Source organism: Formica exsecta, unplaced genomic scaffold (assembly GCF_003651465.1).
Source record: "Formica exsecta isolate Colony F162 unplaced genomic scaffold, ASM365146v1 scaffold93, whole genome shotgun sequence".
Lineage (NCBI taxonomy): Eukaryota > Metazoa > Arthropoda > Insecta > Hymenoptera > Formicidae > Formica > Formica exsecta.
Window position 1 is genome coordinate 582,645 of NW_021853696.1, and position 22,353 is coordinate 604,997.

General features: G+C 32.8%; 1 protein-coding gene across 6 annotated transcripts in view; it reads right to left on the reverse strand.

Annotated features, from left to right (window-relative positions):
* Positions 1 to 22,353, reverse strand: part of LOC115245215 (plexin-A4) — a 299,315-nt gene that overhangs the window by 77,078 nt on the left and 199,884 nt on the right. For all 6 annotated transcript variants that reach the window (XM_029823422.1, XM_029823420.1, XM_029823421.1 and 3 more), the window contains one exon: positions 3,941 to 4,123. In XM_029823422.1, coding sequence (XP_029679282.1) covers positions 3,941 to 4,123 — 183 coding nt within the window. The remainder of the gene's footprint in view (positions 1 to 3,940; positions 4,124 to 22,353) is intronic.

Genomic DNA, 22,353 nt, shown 5'->3' on the forward strand with positions numbered 1-22,353 from the left:
CACGACGCGTATTTTTTGTCACTCTTGCCTATCCCCTTATTTAGCTCTCACTCAACCCCTGGCCACGTGCTCGATGTAATCGTCGTTTCGCGACATTGATTGTTTGATAGTACACTCGTAAAATTACTCGTATCTACAATGTGCGATACAAGTGTGAATTTATTTTGATAATATTAGCGCATTTGTGAGATATTGCTTTTGATATTAAATATTGTTGACATCAATATTTTGTATTCTGATCTTGATATTAAATAGGTACAGATATCTGAAAAGTATATATAATATCGAAAATTTTGAAATAAACATGCGCGTGTTAAATTTCAAGTACTCTCTCGGTAATATTGATACTTTTATTAATTCAATTTGTTTTATTAATTTCTTATTACAGAAGTTTTAATTGTCACATGTGATACACAACGATATTGTAAAACGTCATTCAATCATTTTTTCAAAAAATATCATAGAATATCGAGAATTGTGATATTCAATATTAAATGTATAAAGATACCTTCCCTTCCCCCATGTAATATCCATGTTAAAACTAATAATAAACCAATTCCAATAATATTATACATGGCTAGAGGAACAATTCGTGATGAGATGATCTCATGTAACTAATGGAACGAGTTTGCGAGGAAATAAAACGGAGATATTGCAACTTGATGGCAACGATATTTTGTCATCTCGTCGAAACGGGCGCAAAAGCTGCTTTCACTGGATATAAAATATTCAATACGCGCAAAAATCCTACTGCATTTGAAGTTCACTAAATTCGTAAAAATCATATTTTTTTTGCGATATCTCGCGAAACAATCAGCATGCAAATGGAAGAGTAAAAGATGCGAGATTATCGAAAAAGAAGATTTCCAAATGAAATATGATACTTTTTCTCGTGACAATCCGGATAGTGATAATTCTACATACCCAAAATTTTTTCCGCTGCTTATCATGATGCAATATTTATTATAATATTACCATTTTTATCATTACACGTTGATATCATCAGCGTCATTAATATTCTCTCTTAATATATTGTATAAAAATTTTCAATTCAAAAATTTTAACTCGAAAATAAATTTAGGAAAAAATTTTCATTTCTTCTATATCACTCTTACAATTAGTCAAGGCTGGCCGGAAAAGTCAATGAATGGAAAAAACCATAGTAAATTCCGGTTCTTACTATCCCGGACTTTATCCAATGGAATAAACTGGCAAAAACTATAAAAATAACTAACATATAAAATTAAAAAATACGTATTTATATAATTTTATGCAAAAAGATATTTTTGCTTCCATTAATAAATCATACTAATCACTATAATTTAAAAAATGAAATCAATATAATAATAAAGTATTTTTTAATTCAAATTAATAGTAAGATATAAAAAAAAAACTTTGGAGATATAAATGTTATTAATTTTATGTTAATTTTTAGTTTAATAAGAAAAATGTAATAATAACAGAATTAACATTTTTTACCAATATAGATCTAGTTTGTGTTTATCATTCAATATCTAACAAAAAATTAATTTATTTGCTACATCGATTTCTGGTCTATTTCGGATTTTATTTTGGATAAAGCTGGAATTAGGGAATGCACTCTCAATTGACGAATATAGATAAAAAGCTTTTTTATCTATTTCAATATTTTTAATAGAAAAGATCAGCTTTTTGTCGGCTTTTTCGGGAAAATACCGGTTTTTACCACTGACGTGGATTTTATTCAAAAAATGTGGAATTTTGCCAACTCTCTTGATACTCTTATTGATAGTATCATTAGTTTTTCATCTAACATTTCTCTACATCTAAATTACATTTCATCCACAAACTACATTTTCATCCACCTTGTTAATACATTCTTAACTAGACGTTAATAATTTTTTAGGTCTTTTCTGCCTGGATCTAAATAAATCTTTTCATTGCGATAATAAGCGTGCACTCGTGTAAATCGACTTGACCTATCAAACGAACTGATCGAACACTCGAAAGGAACATTAGCTCGAGATGCGCTCGAGGCGAGGTCTCGCCAAGATAATCCATTTCTGCTGAAATGGCAAAAGGCATAATATTACGTCGCGAATCTCACAAAGCGAATCACGAGCCACCCGGTCCTAGATGTACCGTTCCCGAGCGTTAAACGTCCGAAGCAGAGTTACACGTCGCCGTTTACGAGACCGATAAATCTCAGAAGAGTACTACGAGTCGCGGATAGAGATTTCACATTTACAGTGTCGTAAATAATATAAATTTATAACGAGATACATGTATGATGTCGTATCGCGCAAAACGTGCCTAGTGTAGATGTAGATATAGAAGTGCACATATATATAAGCGCATATACATTCTTTCCTCCCCCCCCCTCGTTATTACTCTATAAATACTATTATCTACAATAGAACAGCAAGCTATATTTATCGTTACTTTCTCTATCGAAAGGACGATGACTGCCGTTCGAGATCGAGTAAGAGAGAACGCATTTTCTTTCTACCTGCAAACAACTATAGTTCTCATTAATTCATTAATTCATTTTTTTTTGTATTAATGGAAATAATATTGATGGCTATGAGTAAAGAAATCTATATGTCAAGACTAAGAGAAAATATTCAGAATTAAATGAATTATATATATTGTGTGGATGATTGCATAAGTTCGTGCCCGATTTTCATAGATGGCATTAAGTTACTGCATGGCGGAGTTCTATTGTTTTCGTGTGGTAATTGTTGCTTACAGTTTATAAAGCGTAAGTAGAATATATAAATCTTAATAAATGAATATCCGTAAGAACGGATCGAAAGAAAAGAAAACATGGGAATTCGTTCTTATATATATTCTCAGCGATCCAACTACCAATGAAATTATTCGTCTATGAAGATTTCATAGGTATTATTTTAATGGTGATGCATGATAAAATGCGCTATCCACGATCCCTAATCTTGCGAGTACACGCCGGTGTTTTTTGAACGGGCCGTCGACTCTATCATCTATCCCGAAGCCAATTAAATGGCCCGTTGTAACGTTTATACGCCACGTTGCTTGCACGATGTTTGAGGCACGAACGTGGTAATCGCACGGTGATCGCGATTAATTTAACGATCATGCCCTACGATGATCGGGAAAGATTCTGATACATATGCGGGCGTGTGCTCTAGCGGGATGACGTGTGCATGTGTCTGTACATGACTACTGAACTTTGCCATTTGATCTCCTGCTTCGCCCCGTTAAGTTCAGGGTTGCTGAACTCTTTGCCTCCAGCGTCGAAGAGATTAGGGAAGGCAGTAGTGGTCAAATGTCGAACTACGTTTCACTAATCGATAACTTTATAATGCTAATTATCGCAATTGATTATTTTATGTAGAAATTTTCTATTATCACGATTATAAGATAATAGCGATTATATAGAGACTTCGTAAGAAATATTTCAATTTCTATACTGAGTTGAAACATTAATTCTTTTTGTTTTTTATAATATTTCTGCGTAGAAATGTATAAGATTCAAGATTTTAAAAATGTGCCATCAATTTCTTATCAGAATTGTAATCTACATCATGGAATAATAAATATCTTTTCAGTTTATAGCTATGTAAAAATTATAAACTAGTTTCATTTATATATCTATGTATCATTTAATCTTAAAAAATATATTTATGATTTCTATGATGATTCTTAGATATACAGTTCTTTATTTTCGAAATCATATTTTAACTATATGTTAGATGCTTTAGATTATTTGCAGAGTAAGGTCGCAACCATAAATAGTCATGATCGATAACTCGACCGAATCTTGTAGATTTCTCTTAGTAACCTCGTTATATAATTATTTTACTTTCAAGACTATGTTTTACGATATTTAGGTCGTATAGTAGCAGAAGCAATGACTGTGTCTTGTTAAGGGATAAGTTATTGAATTATCAAGTTAAATATTAGAATTTCGAGCACTAACCTTCTTGAGGTGTCCCTTATTGGTACCCACAAATACGACGGTGTAATCGCCGGTCGAAGTAGCTGCCACAGCCGTCAAATGAGTCTCGAATGTCAAAACTGCCGTTGCACCCATGGGCTCTTCGCCGCCTAAAGGTGTGTTCACGTCGAGACCGCAGAAATCCTCGCCGATCGTTTGCAATTTCTATAAACAGAAATAAACAAGAAGATATTATGAGATGTATTCTGGTAATGACAATATTTGATAACAGCTAAATAATGTAAATTGTAGATTACCTATTCATAAAATTAATTTTGCGTATTTCAAAAGCAGTCGTAGTTTTATTTTAAATTTTAACACGTGATTCCGTTTATTTATAAAATTAGATGAAGAAGAGAAAATATCTAAATTATTATTTGTATAAAATTGATGTCTGTATCATTCGTGATAAAAATTCACATCAAATTTAATTAATGGAAACAATAAATGCAATCAATATTAACTAAATCAATTTTAATATTATGGATTTGATAAGAATCACAAGTTTTGCAATGGAAAAATAATATTAAGTAAAGAAAAATAGAAAATGATTTTTTTTGTGACCTGTATATATTTCCTCTATAATGGAGAACTTGCCAAAAATTCAAAGATTGATTGATTGGGAAACTTAAAATTGAATTTGATTTCAAAATTTGAATTGGATTTAAAGATTAAATAAACCTGCCGCATTAGCCTATCTCTCACGGTTTTTGTTTTTTGACCTTTGTTTATAACCATCTTTACGACCGTTGTTTTTGTGACCGTACCGATCGTACCAACATTAGTCGTCATTATAATGTCGACGATATACGTGTGGCGATGGCATTTGGATGTTATCCACTAATTTGTACAAATTCTACGCGGGTTTTAGTAGGCCTTCCTTTTTGATTATTAATTTTAATCTAAAATTTGACTGCAACAACAAATGTTATACATGTCAGGTTTTAAAATTCCAATTTAATTTTTACATATATATCCATACTGAAAATGGACTAAAAAACAGTCCAAAACGTACATTTTTAATGCACATTTGTTAATAAAATTTAATAATACTAAGTTCACGCATCAATACCCATGCCTTGGCTTTTATCTGTCAATATTCCCACTTAATTGTTCGAAAAAAGAGAATTAATTCTACATCCTTTAATCTTTTTTTGTAAATTATTTAAATTATATTTATGTACATTTTTTTTTTTCAGGTGAATCGTAATTAAATCTTTCTTACGTAATCGCGTTCATTCATTTGATTATCTTTTATATCAAACGTAATACTTAATATTCTTCCATCGAATATGTAAAGTAAGTTACAAGAAAAATATGAGCGTCCTAGCATTAATGATTAAAAGCTCGCTTTAGAACAACTAATCCACCGTCTGAGGAAATAGGCCGCGCCTGATTTTACTTGCAGATTCTTAACTTCATGAGTTAGAGTATGCGAAGTATGACAACATAAATCTATTTTCCTATGTTAACGGAAAATTATAAAATCACTCATCTTTCTGATTGTTCCACATATACATATGTGTGGGCAAAGTATTATTAAAATCTGAATTTTCTGCAAAGAATGTTGTTCCTTCTGTGCGGTATTCTCTCGTCGGACGTGAAACTGTTATCTTTTATCACAGTTAGGATGGAATATCCTTATGTTTACTTTATCATATTTCATACACCAACATAGATATATAAGAAAAAAATAATATAAGAAAGTTTTATACAAGCCAATATTTTTAAAGTCACATATGTATCATATTTATAAAAATATATACATTTAATTGTTAAAATTCATCAAAAAATTAACTTTACTAAAGGCACATTTTATGTCCAATGATTAACATTATTATACATATTATGCATTAAACATAAAAAATATTAAAATTATATATATATATATAGAAAGAGAGAGAGAGAGAGAAAAAGAGAGAGAAAAAATCGTTAAATCGTCGAGAATATCTCTATTATAATAAAATAATTTTGCAGAGATTAGGAATATAAAAGTTTTACGCTCAAGCGATTAACGCAGGAAGGATACACAGGAAAATGATTCATGTGGAACAAATCTCGATGGACATAGAATTGCAGGAATGATTTCGCCGAATCGGAGAACCCGTTTCCTTTTTCCGGCGGAAAAGCGGCAGGTAGGTTAGCGAAGCGCGAAAAGGGGCGCGAAAAATATCCGCGGCTAAAATATCGCGGCGAGACGAGTCGCGATAAATTATCGCAGGGCCGACGATTAATTTTTGCCGGACCAGCAATTAATCGTGTCCTACGACACAAAGATGCTATGTTTTATTATTTATTTTCCTTCACCGAACGTTTCTCCTCTTCCTTGTGAAACTTGAAACACACGGGTCGTGAGAAAGGCAGAACTAGCAAACCAAAATATTTTAAATGCATCACACACATCTAATTTAGCCTAAATATTTTGTTGAACGTATATAAGGGCGCTATCAAAGTTAGCAATCAGCTTTGTCAGCCAGCTAAAAAGATGGCCGCTTTTTTTTAAAAGTTAAAGTTTACAATTATATAAAAAATTTCTCTTTCTTTTATTTATATATAATATATAATTAAAATATGTTATGATGTATATATGAGAGAGATATATATCTGTGAAATTTTGATATCTGAAAAAATTAAGTAACGATAGATGCTCTCCTTTTATCTTTTTTTAATTAATCAAATATTTGCAAGATAATAAGTTACTAATTACAGACTCTGTTCACACTGCTCGAGTTTGTTCGATCACGTATCTTTTCTCTTTTTTCTTTATGTAAGCATACCGAATACCAACCGCAGAAAACTAAGGGTTGTCTTGCGCGAGTCGACAGATAGGATGATCCGTCGGTCGGGCGTGTTATATGTGTGCACATACAAAAGCATATGTATCCACATCAGAGCGAACAAACCAGCAAGCTCGTTCCCGGCGAAAGCATCGCGCGAAGTCGGCTCTATTTACATTCCAGGGTCGGTTTTACCACCCTGTGCGCACGCACACGCGTACACATATTACCGCAGCGAACAATTATTTGCATTCCCCGTGCTAATACGGTACCGACAGTGCGGAAGGAAGCATCGAGATGCATTTTCGCTGCGGCCGTCCTCGCGACGGCGACAATTGCTGAAAATCAGCAATGTACTTGCGCGAAATCGCGCCTGGCTGATGTTGCATCTACATATGTGCAATAAATTCTATTCAATCATGCAAACATTTCGCGAGAAATACGAACATAAGCTAATATAGCATAATATGAGATAGAATAATTTTTTTTTTAATGTGCGTGATAATAATTATTAAAATATTAAATATACTTTAATATTTTATGTATATATATATTTGCCAAATCAAAGATATTATAATTAATCATTTCAATAGTAATTATATTATAATAAATACGCGTATATAGATAAGCATGAATAAATGAGATTTATATGTTGATATTCTATAATAAAACAAATCATATATTTTCAAAGTTAGAAGTATAAAAAAAGCTAAAAAATAAAAAATAAGTTATTTAAATGAGTTCTTTTTTTTTGTATTACTATGTGCATTTAAATCTTATTATTAATCCATCCAGCTTATTATTAATCTATCTTGCTTGCATTGTCATATATAAAGGATCGAATCACCAGAAAATTTTGAAAGTACTACGATCGGTAATATATTATGAATATACGTTAATACATATATATACGTTAATAGCAATTTGAGCGGAGTTCATTTGCTCGCGTGCAGTAATTTGCATATTTAGTAAGCAGCATAACCATGCATCGTTCTTCTAATTTTAATTCCGACATAAAAAATGTTAATGCTCGATGTTAATATTCAACCTTAAATATTCGCGCACGAGACTTCGAGTATGCTGGATTTACTCTTTATATATCTTCCATGCAAAGGGGACGAGACTTAAAAAATTCATAGTATGCAAAACTTTACCTCGGTTTTTCATATTCCAGGCACAAAGCCGCTGCGTCAATGCTTTGACACACTTGATATTCATATGTTATCTGGCGAAAAACCGAGTGCAATGAATTATTCCGACAGGATGTGAAGAGCGCTCTCGAAATTTCTCATCTGACTTGTCCTTTGTCGTTTAATTTGGGGTGAGAGAGAATAAACAGCTTAAACGCGCGCGAGCGAGAGCCGAGACAGTTCGTTAATTGGCGATATGAAATAATCGACAGCGCGGCATGGCAATGTGTTAACAACGATTAAATAATTTTATTAATGGCAAATCGGCGCATAACTAATATCGGGATCAAAGGACGTGCCGTTGGACGATCGTCTTTCGACAGCTTTATCGAAATGTGAATATACACGTGTAATATGGTATATCTATTTAAAATAGATATCTCAGCCGACTTATGTCAACAGAACTAATTATCGATCCCCAAAACTCTCTCTTCTCTCACTTCGATCCGATGTATATAGGTATATCTATATTTACTAACGATAGCAAAGTCAATATGGACGGGGATAACTTTGGGATATGCGTTTCGTTTCTCTCTCTCTCTCTCTTTCTCTCTCTGCCTTGCTTTTTTCATGTTTGAAACGTATTTCCCGTTGAACGATACCGTTGAGCAATAAAAAAGCGCATCCACGGCTGTTATTACAAACGCGCAATCATTTCCGAAAACGTAAACATATTTTGCACGTACAGGCCATTCTGTCACCGGATCAAATATTTTTCAACGAAAAATTTTAAAACTTTTGTGTTTGTTGTAATCTGATAAAAAGACATATACCATTTTTTTTTTTTTACAAATACGTTTTCCCTGCCAGAGCCTCGAAAATTGCCTGTCACTGAATTCTCTGCAAGTGTCTACAGTTGATGTACTAAATTAAACAATTTTCTTTAATTCTTTAGCATTTTGCACGTCAAAATAGATTCAGCAATTTAAAGTTAAATTATATAAATGATTTTTTTCCAAATAAAGGAAAACAAAAGATAAAAGAAATAATTGTAATCGAAGATATTATATTTTATATTGCTCAGAAATCAACGGATCTTAATTGAACACACACTATCTTGCTGTCGAATAAAATAACTCTAATTGATACAACGGAAGTTTCGTTCACGCGTAACTCAAATGACTCAGTATATCCGGAACGGTTTTCGACAAATTTCGCCGTCGTGCGATAAAAGCTTCCCCGGCACGCTAATCCCGTCCGGCGGCGAAATCGAATGAGAGTCCCCCCCAATTTTTGAAAATATGAAAATGTCGACAACAGGCAGGCAATGAAATCGCGAGCGCGTGCCCGCGCACCATATTTCGCCGTTCGGCAATCCGATTAAGGAGGACAATCCATTCTCTCTGTCGCTGCAGCAATTTTTCGCGTCGTCGTCGAATCCCCGCCGAAATCTCATTTTCCGAAAAAACGCTCCTCGTCGATTTACTCGTCGCGTCGATCTGCGAGCGACGACGGACGGTACGATTTCGAGAGTGTCGAGAGCACGGCACGATCGCCGCATTTTCTCTCCCTCGATCCTTCAGCCGACGTCGACATCGACGTCGACGTCGTCGTCGTCGACGTCGTCGTCGTCGTCGACGTCGTCGTCGTCGTTGTCGTAGTTCCCGTCCTCGTCATCTATTCCACCTTGGTTTCCCTCCGATCGTTTCGCCTCTCTTCCATCTTGGTTTTCCGCCAATTTCGATTTTCGTGCACAGCACTGCCGTCGTCAGTCACCTGACGATATTTCTCATCGAGTACGTGACACGAAGGTCTTTTGATGACATAAATCGACGCCTTCGTCAATATGTGAAGCAAATATTTTCAACCGGTTGTTACTATGTTCATCTTATTTGAATATGTTTATGTGATGCGAATAACTCGTGATTTCAAAAATTAACGTGATAAATTTATTACTATTAAAGTAGTTGTTCAATTATGAATTCATAGAGAAATTGAGAAATTCGCGGAACATGTTTTTGACTATAATTTGACATCTCAAAAAAATAATAAGATCTCGATTAAAATAATTTACATATATATTGCATCATCAAACTTGTAAAAAAATGATTTAATAATTTATATTTTTTTCAATTACACACCAAATAAACTAATATGTTATAAAGCGTTCGAAAAATTCAATTACAAAACGGAACCTTTTTTCCATTTTTTTAAAAACTAAATCTAATTCCTTTCTCTCTCTACAAATCTAGTAATAAAACTTGGGTAATAATGTAAAATTTTATATTGTGAGAATAAATATTGAAAATTGAATATATGTATATATCTCGTGACTCTCGCGTACGCTTAAATGAATATGTAGTTAGGTTACGATCGAGTAAAAAATATCTTCTTGCAAGTGTTGCATCATTTATGGAGAAGTCTATTCATAGCTCACAATTATTCATGCAATTATCAATGCTACAAAGGAATGCATCATATGGAACGCCGGCACAAATTTCCCCGATTAACCCTCTATTCGTGGCATGTTTCGCATAATTCGCAATAATATGTATATCACCGTCAGTTTGTGCGCCGCTACTGCGATGCAATAAGTTTTCGCGAGTGAATAACAAATGGCAACCGGACAATAAGCGTCGTATAATCCGCGGGAAAATACGCGCCACGCTAAATTACCGTAACGTTCGCCGTCGTAACAGTATCGGCGAAACGATCTTAACGACGTTGTATGTCGCAACGATAACAATGTGTGACTGTCGTCGCTCACAATGGCGCGTGCATTTTTGCTCAACACTTCGCGACATTTTTTTACGACGAAATGTCTTTTTTCAAGACGATACTAAGCGATGTGATTTAGGGGAATATCCATAAGCAATAGGAGCCAGTGATCGCCGACGAAATAGCGAGCGCGTATCGAATTTATTGGGTCCACTTATCGCGAGTGCACTCTTCGATCCGCGGCAAAAATCTAGCGAAATCGTTTCAATGCGATTGTTTTTCTATTGAATTTTTTGACATCGCGTTGTGTGTCGTTTTCGCCATAAAATGATGAAATTTCTTTTATAACAAAACAGATTTTAATTGGATTTCTTTTCAATCGAGATCCAATATTATACGCAAATTCTTCATAATAATATTATTAACCTTCGTTTATAAAATTCATTGCATCTATAAAGTAATTGGATGGAATATAATTTCCAGACGTAATTTCTTTTGAGGTTTCCAAATGTGCGATAAATGAAATGCAAATTCACCATTACTACTGCGTTACATTATTCGTCAGTTACTTTTATACATTTATGCAAATAAAATAGATTATGCGGTAATTAAAATATTTTAAATTGTTCGACAAAAAAGTTTTATAACAACTTTACTTTTTTACTGTTAAGAAAATTTTGTTTTGTATTTATTTTATCTTATTGGTACTTTTATATTAACAAACTTGGGCCATTTTAATGAATTTTTGGACCATCCTCGTTTAAATTGTAGAGCGCATTAATAGTAACAGTGACATCTTCAAAGTTTGTGTTATCAAAAGACGAACGAAACGCGACGGATCTCTTCTTGTGGATAATTTTCGCTCGATGTCTGTTTCATTTTCTTTTCTTTGTACTCTTTGTTTTATTTCAACGGTCGCGTTTTTGTCAATAAATACGGGATATTGATTCGCTTCGATGTTGTCCTGTTTGACAAAACAAAACAAAAAATAGTTCGAGGCTGATTTATCTTTCCCTCAGTGATCGAGCTGCATTTCGATACTTGTCCTCTCTCGTTGTTACGTCTTCCGCTTTGTGATAAAAACAATTACGAAAGATATTAACTTCTCGCAAGGATTCCATCAAAAAGAATAAGAAGAATATCAATTTCCTTTAACGCGCAACAAAGACAGAGCTTTTGTGCGACATTAATTATTCTTTATGTAGATTTATCCGTAAAAGGCAATATTATAAGAGACGTTATCTTGATACGGTTTTACATTCATTGTTAAGAATAAGGTCAATCTCGATGTATCCTTTTTGAAGAAGCGAGTTTGCAAGTCTTCATTTTCGCATCGCATCCTTTTGTTTATATTTCAATATAAACGAATATTGGAAATCTTCGTTCAACTCGCAAACGTCATTACTCTGGATATAGATGCTGAATTGTATTCTTATATAGAGGTGGCTTTTATAAACAAACTGAGAAACACACACATAATATAAACTTTTTATTTAATTTAACAAACTAATTGTTGCTAATTGTTTGAAATTTAACTGACTAAAAGAATTTAATAATTTTTTAATAGGAGGAAAGAGCAAAAAAAATATAAAATAATATTTATTTTTATTAATTAATATATAAGTAGGTTTATGTGCACGTATAAAAAAGGACAAATGTTAATAATATTCAATAATTAGAAAATTTAAACAATAACAAACATTTATGCAAATTTTACTATAGCATAGAAAAATGTAAATTAAAATTCATACGCCTAACTTCTCTCTTTCTATCTCTCTCTTTTATATAAAAACCATATAATATAATCGAATATAATCTCAGGCAAAATCCGATTTTAAACTAGAAGCTAAATCTCTTCCAGTGTGGTATGATAGCCAGCATAGCTAGTTGTTCTCGACCACTATATCTTTCCTAACCAATTTTGAACTTTAATCCGATTCATCTTCCGCTCTTATACACTTTCCCATAACAATTTTCTAAAGAACTTATCTCAAATAATACTCACCAAGGGTGATATTAAAAATTTAACATACTGTACCTTAGAAAAGAATTGACTAATCTTATTCTTCGACAACTAGTTTTACTTTGCTCTTATCCTTATTTTAGGGGGATCATGAATAAAATAATAGTTTTGATATTTCTTTCACACACGTAGACTGCTGGCCATTTATAAGAGCAATACTGTTCGAAACAGATACGAGCTGGTTTCTAGCGCATCGTTGGTGAAACGTGGGCGGACGAGCCCCTCGGGTTATAAACTTCTGAAAGAAAGGAGGCGTGGTTTTATAACGATTTATTGCGCACGGTCGTAATAGCGTGTAACGAGTCGGAAGTGGGTGCTTTTATTGCTTTTCTGCACAAAAAAAAATGAAAAAAAGAGAGAAAAAAGAGAGTCGCATGCACACAGGCACGAGCGTTCTTTCGCAACGAAACGAGCGATTTTGTTTCGGTTACCGATGCACCGCACTTCGCCTCTAATAGAAGACAGTTAGTAGAAGATATATACAGCTTATATAGCCGCGGTCAAATCATTCCACGAGTGTTACTTCGCCGTGAAATTCCATGTACAATACCTCGTAAAGTGAATTGAATAAGAAATACAATTTTTGCCGATGTGAAAACTTTCTAAAGTATTTTTTGTAATAAAAATCGAGAAAAGGAATCATGTACAATTCACTGTCTAAACGACTCTAGAATTTTCAAAGTACAATGATAATAGAATTAAATGATTAAAGAATTAAACTTTATGACAAATATGATATTTACGTGAAATTATTCTAGAGAGCTGTACATTAAATTTGCCTTCATTACACTAGTTTATTACTTCGATATATATTGTAAACTTTATATTCAATACATATTAATAAATCAAATTATTTCTAAAAAATTTGATTAATAATTATATTCCATTAATATTTTCTGATTAAGAAGTTTGTAAAAATGCAAGAAGCTAAAATGTACAGTAAGAAGAAAGGAAGCAGGGGCAAACCATTTTTTATTATTATAAATATAATAATTTTGTTTGTTTAATTATATAAATCATTGTCGATTCACTTTTTCCATCATGTTTTACCAGTTATTTGATAGCACTTTTCTAATAAAAAGCTCCTCACATATCAAAATCACCCAATACGTTTTCTGTGAGATGCAAGCGCGCAAAGCTTTCCTCTTAAAATATTTAATAAAAACTTCTCTCTCTCCGATTAAATATAAACGTACATAAGATGGTGATTATAATTCAACGATGGCATCGTTAAATTTTGTAAATGTTGACAAAAATAAAAAAATACCAGATGTTTGTAGGATATAGACAGCAGTAAAAATTTATGCAAAACACCATACAATTATCTCATTACTCGCAAATTTTTTGATCATCTTAAAATCCATTTCTTTCTTAACGAAAATTTGATTGCAAAATTTCATTCTCTCATAAAAAAACTTTTCTTAATAAAAAAAAATGTTAAATTTGAATTTAAAATAGAATGATAAACTAAGCATAGCGTAAATTTTTTTCATTATGTGCTACTTTAAAATTCTCTCTTGAAATTAGTTCAAAGATGCGAGATTTTTTTATTTATTTGCTATTTTAAATCTTGATTCGTTAAAGTTTTTACCAATTTTTAACCCAAGTCAAATGGAAACGATATATTTTCGAGACAGAGAGAGAGAGATATATATATATATATATATCCTGTGTATAAAAATAGAGAATATTTGCTAACAAGAATAAGATTTAAATTTTTCTTTTGCTTTTGGCTTGGCATCGATAGAAACTAACACTTCGCAAGGACGACGTGATGGTCCACTCGTTCCGAAGCTTTTAGCGGTGCATCGCACATTAACGACTAAAGCTCCTCATCCCACTTTCCATTTTACCGGTGTCCTTATGCGCGGTTCGCACGCTCGGCTTCGACGCGAAACGTCGTCGCTCTCCTCAAGCACGATAATGAGGCCATAAGAGAGAAAAACGAATGTCGCTGCATTAAAAAGCATCGCCTATCGCGCACATATACTATCAACGGTTATTTATGCTCCTATAATATTAACAAGATTATATTAATTTATTATAAAACTCTTCTTTTTCGAACACAATAATAGTATAATATTATGAATATTTTTATTCTTTAAAAGAGTTAATCTTTTCTGATGACTTAAATATTAAATTCAATTAACAAATTTAGAGATTTAAGAAATGTTTAAAATTAAGTAATTTTTATTATATTAAATATCTGTTTATAATAATGCAAGTTAAAACTGTTGCTGTGCGTTGCACTTTCAAAATCTATTTATACATCTCTTTTCAGTTTAAGTACAGAATATGCATAGGAATGTTATTGCAATGCAAACAATGCTAATTTCTCATTGTGATAAGCAATGAAAAAAGTAAATATATCTCATATATATATATATATATCTCACGATTACACTTATATCGCTAGAAAAAGAGCGAGGTTAATTTGCTTTGAACAAATATCATCAGTGATTTGCTGTTTCGAGCGAAGCCATAATCAACTCAATCCGAAACACGATCCGAGTATTAATATCGAGTTGTTTCTAAGAGAAAAGTGTCCCGATGAAAAGCGCAAACGGAATGTGTTCGATATCGTTTGCTGCTCCATCTCGTTGTGCTTTCAATCCGGTGCACCAAATATTTGGCGTGTATTCGCCATATCGAAAAGCTCGTAATACTCGTGAAAAAACAACGCGTATTTGATTAATTTTCGAGAATCGTCCTAATCCATAGTTCCACGTTATTTAAATGTTCAACAAAGATGACCAAACGAGATATGAAAACGTATGAAAACGAGATATCTTTCTGGTTAAAGCGGCCTATTATCCGCGCATTTTAAAAAGTGAATACACTTTCATGATATTAAATTGCCTCTTATTTTAACAATGTATCGTTAATTATTGTAGCGTACTCCACAACAATGTAATTTCTTAATATAACAAATTATATAAAATTAAACCAAAAATATAACGATATTGCTGCACATTTTTAATTAACGTATCTTGTTAATTTAGAATTTTTTATTGTAACTACCTAGCAAGCATTTTCTTAAAATGCGAATTTTTTGATAATATTGGAATAAAATAAATTTTTTTTTCAACGTTATAAGTATATCTGGATAATTTAGTATTAAATCAAAATATTGTTAAACTTATCTCAAAGTTATACAAAAATAAGATGTTATTATCACGATGTTATATTTAGTTATAAGACTGTTATCTGTCAAAATTATTATCGTATTCAATCGTGGAAGTTTTATAGTTATCTTAAATTAGCTCTCCAGACTTGCTTTCGGTCAAGTACACGCACATAATCATTAATTGCTGTAAAATAATTTAAATATTGACGAATTTTCACATCCCCCCACAACGGGACACAATGACTCTCGATCCATCCGTCAATTCTCGGAGTACTGTCTATATTCGAACGCATTTACGATATTGGCAACGTATACAAACGTGTATACTTCTCGTCATCGTCGTCGATGCAGAAGCGCGTCGTGCCGTGTATCCGCCATTTAATTACCGCGACGAAGCAATTGCAAACGATACCAAATCTACTGTCTCCCAGGGTTGGCCGGAAAAGTCCAGTGAGTTGAAAAACATGGTAAATTCTGGTTTTTATTGTCCCAGACTTTATTTAATAGAATAAAGTGGCAAAAACTATAAAAATAGCTATAATATATGTATAATACTAAAATATATTTATATAACTTTATGCAAAGATATTTTTACTTCAGTTAATAAATCATACTAATCACCATAATTTAAAAAAATGTAATCAATATAATAATAAAGTATTTTTTAATTCAAATTAATATGTAAAATAATTAAAACAAAAACTTTGAAGATATAAATGTTATTAATTCTATATTAATTTTTAGTTTAATAAGAAAAACGTAACAGTAACAGAATTAACAATTTTTATCAATGTAGATCTGGTTTGCGTTTACCATTCAACATTTTCTAAATTTTCACAAAAAACTCATTTATTTACTACGTCGATTCTTGATCTATTACGGAAATTTTATATTGGATAAAACTTGAATTAGAAAACACTCTCTCAATTGACGAATGTAGATAAAAAAAATTTTTATTTATTTTAATATTTTTAATAGAAAGGATCAGTTTTTTTCCGGAAAATACCGTTTTTTCGCATAGATTTTATCCACAAAAATGTGGAATTTTGCCAACCCTGCTGTTGTCTCCCATTGCAATAACGAGAAACGATCTATCCGATCGTTAAATTCTGATTTCCCGCTCTTGTTCGGGATATCTGCGGCAATTAAATTTTGGCTCGCCTCCGTTTGCCATCGAATAGATAGATTGACTAGTACACGATGCGCACTTCTCGATGCACATAGAGAAAAAAATGTGCTTCCCTCCAATTTCTCCTTCGAGGGTAATGTTACTCGAACCTGGAAGATTGCTCTCCCATTCTTTCCCCTTCGTAAAGAATAGCTCGTTATTCGCGAAGCCATTTTTCGTACCTATATATTTCCTAGCTCGTGATGTCTCTAGTCTAATAAAACTCGAAGGGCAAAACATATAACAGAAAGATTTAATATTTACGTACTGATAAATAAGAAACAAAATCAGGAAAAATTACTCTATTGTAACTTCAATTTCGCGCGCTAAATATTTGATCGCGTATTCGCCACATTTCCGAAACGTTCCTACTACTCGCGTTTTCAAAAGCACCGCATGAGCATTTTTGATTAATTCGGTTAAAATTCCTTAGATTACGTGAATTCGTATCGCCAAAATGTAAAGATTTTCTAATCGTTAAAAAAATACATTTTTGACATAGTGAATCGTGATAAAAAAATCATATAAAATTTATAAAGTATCACGAGAATACGATGGGGAAAGGGAGAGGGGCGCTTTAAATACCTGATTTTTTAAGCGCTTTTATTATTTATCTTAATTTTTTTTATTGTACGTTTTGTGATCGAGATGTCAAATTCTATGATAAAACACAGGTTAAAAGATGTTCATTTTACTTTGAATTTACAATCTAAAGCTCATCGTAAATCGTGAAGTTTAGTTATAAATTGAAATGTCGTTAGCAATGTGATTACAAATGTAAATCAGTAATTTTCTCTTTCGAAAATTGTAAGATGTAAGCAAATTTAGTTATTTAGCGAAGGCTTAATTAAATGGATCGCGTCGAGTCTAAATAGACACTACTGATATCTAATACGCAAGTATAAAACGGGACGTTTCGCCGTAGCAAGATCCACGTAGAAAATCGCGCTTCCGTCGGATTTTCGTCATCGTATTTCCCCCGACGGCCGTCTCCTCTCCCCTTGACGACGCCGCAATACCCGCTCTGCCGGAATGCTCTACCGAGGACAGCTGCCATCCCTCGTTCCGTTGCGGGATCTCGACTGGTAAGTTACCGCGGCGCGCAAGGTAAACTTACCAATGGCATCCGGGTGGACGCCAGCCTTGGTCACGTTTCCGCTCACGGTTTCGCCATTTGTTTGAAATCGCATAACGCTTACACAAGCCACCACCATCACCATCACCGCCTCTGTCGTCATCGGTGTTTCCCTCTTCCCACTCGATTTCCCACTCTGTTTGTTTCAACCCTTCTTGCTCTTTCTCCTTTTATATCTTCCCCTTTCTCACTTCCATCCCTCAGAAAACCCTTTCCCTAGAGGAGACGTTGCCCTTTTCGTTTTCGCATTTTTCCCTCGTCTCGCCACTGAAGGAAAACACGTTCGACGTTACGACGGGTGTCAACACACTACGAAGATAATTTCTAGGAAACTGTGGTTATAAAGAAAGTGCTTCGTCGGATTTTTAAACGTGTACGCTGCAAAGAATTTTAAAAGCTTCTTTTTTCTTAAAAAAAAAAAAGGTAGAAAGAAAGATTTTTTTTTATTTTAATTAAAAATTAAAATAAAATTTTATCAAATGTATCGTCGTGAAACATTATATTTCTCTTCGAAGATTCGAATTAATAAGATTAATGAAAAATGAATATCTAGAAACGTATAAAAAATCTAAAAATCTAGAGATTAATGAAAAATTCCATAACAATAAAAAATTAATCTATAATTTGTTGCAGAGAATGAAAGAGATGCACGAATTTTAATAATTTTATATACGATATCGTCAACTTCGCTAACTTTGTTACTCAAGGATATTTCTATGCTATACAAGCAGGTACAAATATTTCTGCCTCTAAATTTATTAGCGTTTGCGACGAAGCTGGATACAAAAGCGACTGGCATGGCGAAGAGATCTCACAAACGTTTCGTCAACTTAGAACCAAGAAATGTAATTCGCTTAAAATTCGCATCTACGGTTGCGAGGAACTCCGGCATATACGAAGACCCACTGTTATTATATTTCTATGGTACTTGCTTTATGATTTCGTCGGTTTCTCTCTCTCTCTCTTTCTTCCCAAATTAATCAATTTGTATAACATATATATTTCACATTTAATTTCAATCTATTTTTAATAAATGGAAGATAAGAGTTATTAAATCCGTGTGTGCTTATCGAATAAATTCTAGTGCCTATAAAAATATATAATGAATGTGTTCTAATACATGTATTTTTAACGCAAAATATATTTAAAGTTAAGAAAACTAAATATGCCAGTATATATGTGTGTTATAGCAAGTAACTTTTCTTTCTGTACAATAATCAGTAATTTTCTGAGAGAAAGAGAGAAAAAGAAAGAGAGAATTTAGATGATCAATTGTATTTATAAAAGAGTTTGCAGTTATATTTTATAGTTTATTAGTTTATATTTCTCTCACACATATATACACACACACACAAACATGTTTTAGATTAGATATGTTAATTGATATCGTTTGAAATTATATCAAACGAACGCTGCCTAAAATTTTTAATTTCAACACGTTGCAATTTCGATGCAAGCTTGTATCTGCGTAAATACGAACGTACAGAACCACAGAAATACATTTGCAACCCGGTGTCTCTTTCAGATTTTCAGCGTTAATTAATTAGCGTAATGATTCATCCGTGTAAGCATTCGTTTCCATTCGCTCCTAACGAGTAGAGTTACGTAAAGTTTCGCCGATCTCTGCAATATTGCTGATGTTGCTTTACCAGTTACCCTCGTCGAAATTTGTATCGCAATTTTAATGAGCGACAAGCTGTGCAAACATGCTTAAGTAAAATTTTGCATCTGCGCAATAACGTCATCGGAACTTGCATATAGCAAATTATTGTTGCTTATACGATTTATGAAAAAATGGAAACTAATATAACTTACCTATTGCAATTATTTAAAACAATTGAATTTAATTAAGAATGTTTATAATTACACATACTTCAACAAATGAGATGTTGCCAATTTTTATAAACATACATTAGATTATTACATTTATAACAGTCACACATACACATATATTCTCATGCATTTATATATTTATACATTAATCTTACACTTCCCTCCTTTCTTTTACCAAGATAATTTAGCTTAAAATTTTTTTTAAAACACCATTTTATTTTTCACGTTGTTATTTATAGTTTCTCTAAATTATAAAAAACTATTGTATCTATTTCTTAAATTTATGGTCAAATTAATCGCGTCAATCGCGCAACTTTATCTCCACTAGTTTAAAAATATTTCGCGTATATCGTATTATAAATTATTACCTTCTTGTATACGTGTTTCTTAGACTACAAAACTACTTAACAGATTGAAGAGACGAAAGGACGGTCTTTTTTGCAATATACCGACCCGCTTTCGCAAATTGCTTTTCGATGTCACATGGACATCGCGGGAGAGCCGTGCTAATATACGCGAATCGATACTCACCGATGAATAACGTATCAGCTAGCGTTCTCATCAAGCCCGATCGGCTTAAGAGATCCGGTATTAATTTGAACGAGTGCGCATATATCGAACAGCTATATCTTATAATTTTAACCATAGATTGAGGTTACTGAAAAACTAATAAAAAATTGGTTCTTCATCAGAATTGAATAGAAAGACGGATTAAAAAGAAGTGAATTAATGGAACGAGTGAAATAATCGAAAAGAGAATAAAACCATTAGGATTACAGAAAAAAATAGTGCCAAAGGCAGATTTTCTAGAAAATCTTTATTCACGTTTGGCCAACATATCTACCTCGATCGAGTATAAATCTACATATCTGCCGCTGCATTTTCACGAGCGCATTATGATTTCCGAAGCCTTGTGGCATATCGTACCGACAATAGATTTCGAATATAAATTACGTAAAATCCTCGACCGACCGTTTATCGAGCGACGCGTAACTTAAGATGGATACTTCTCTCTCTCTCTCTCTCTCTCTCGGGACAATATTTATCGAGATCGATCGAAAAATGGGACGTGCCGATTTTCACTGCTATCTTCTACGATAACTCTTAAACGTCGTACGAACGTCTGAATTATTCATCCAATGTACGCGCAACTCTCGAACTTCTCGCGCGTTACTTGCACGCAATGGGCGCACTCTTTAATATAAAAATATGCAAAATGTATTTGCCCTCAGGAAAAGTGAACGTAAATCTGACGTCATTGATTATAATTGAAATTATGAAAAAAAATATATAAACAGATGAAAGATTTGCGTTGCTTGTATAAATTATTTTTAGTAAGCATTGTATCATTGTGAAATAATCTCCATTTAAATAAACATAAATCAGAAAGCAGAACAATCACTTGTTCCATTTTACAACAAATACATAACATTTTCTATGTATTCAAAGTTTAAAGCCAGATGTAATTTAAAGTTATTGACATAAATGGTATAGACACAAATAATAATACATAAATCGGATCACTGTCCAAATAATATTCATTTGTAAATTTGTATGCAGTAAAATTACTCTGTCTTTCAATGAAATAAAAATATTACACAGTCTTTATAATTTATTTATAGTGACAGCTTAATTTTCGTAGAAACGTTATATTTCTCCTTCAGCCACTTAATCGAATTTATGGAGTTTTCAACAAAAATATAAACAATAAAAGCGCGAGTGGAAAAAGTCTCGCGCAAAAAAAAAGTAATAGAAGAAGATTACGTTACTACAGCGAGATAGAGAATACTGTGCGCTTAAAAGTGTTCGGTCATTTATTTGTCTACCGTGGAAGGTTCTTTCTTCCCTCAATTCCCGATTGTGACTACGAGAAGCAGTGATTTGGAAAAGCACCTCCATGCCAAGAATCATGCTTAATGGAATCAGTTGAAAGAGATTTGCGAGCTCGCGCGCACGACAAGCTCCTTTTCCGTATTAATACCTTGCACTTCCTCTTTTCTGCGCATAATATTTGCTAACGATCCTCCACAAAATGTGAACGAGGGCCAAGATAATTGCGACGAGATCGCAGATAGTCAGTAAAATTTCCAAAAATCCTGGGAACACAAAAAATGCAATTTACCGACTACGTTAATGAGCACAAAGACAGCAATCCAGAACGTACAGAGATTTCTAGAAAAAAAAATATGAGATTAAAGCGTAAAAAGAAATTCTAAAAACTGCTCTTCCACCGCTCTTATGGATTATGTCCAATAAAATTTTCCCTGGGAAAAGATCGACCCGCGAGCACCGGAAAGTCTATTAAAAGATGTTAATGAGGAAAAAATATAATAGAATAAATATATAGATATAAAAATATATATTATATTATATCTCTCTTTTATTTTTTATGAATGGATTATTTATGAAATAGAAAAAATAAAATGTTAGAATAATAAATTAAGAAAAACATATCTATATATAAATTTTATGCAATAACTCTTT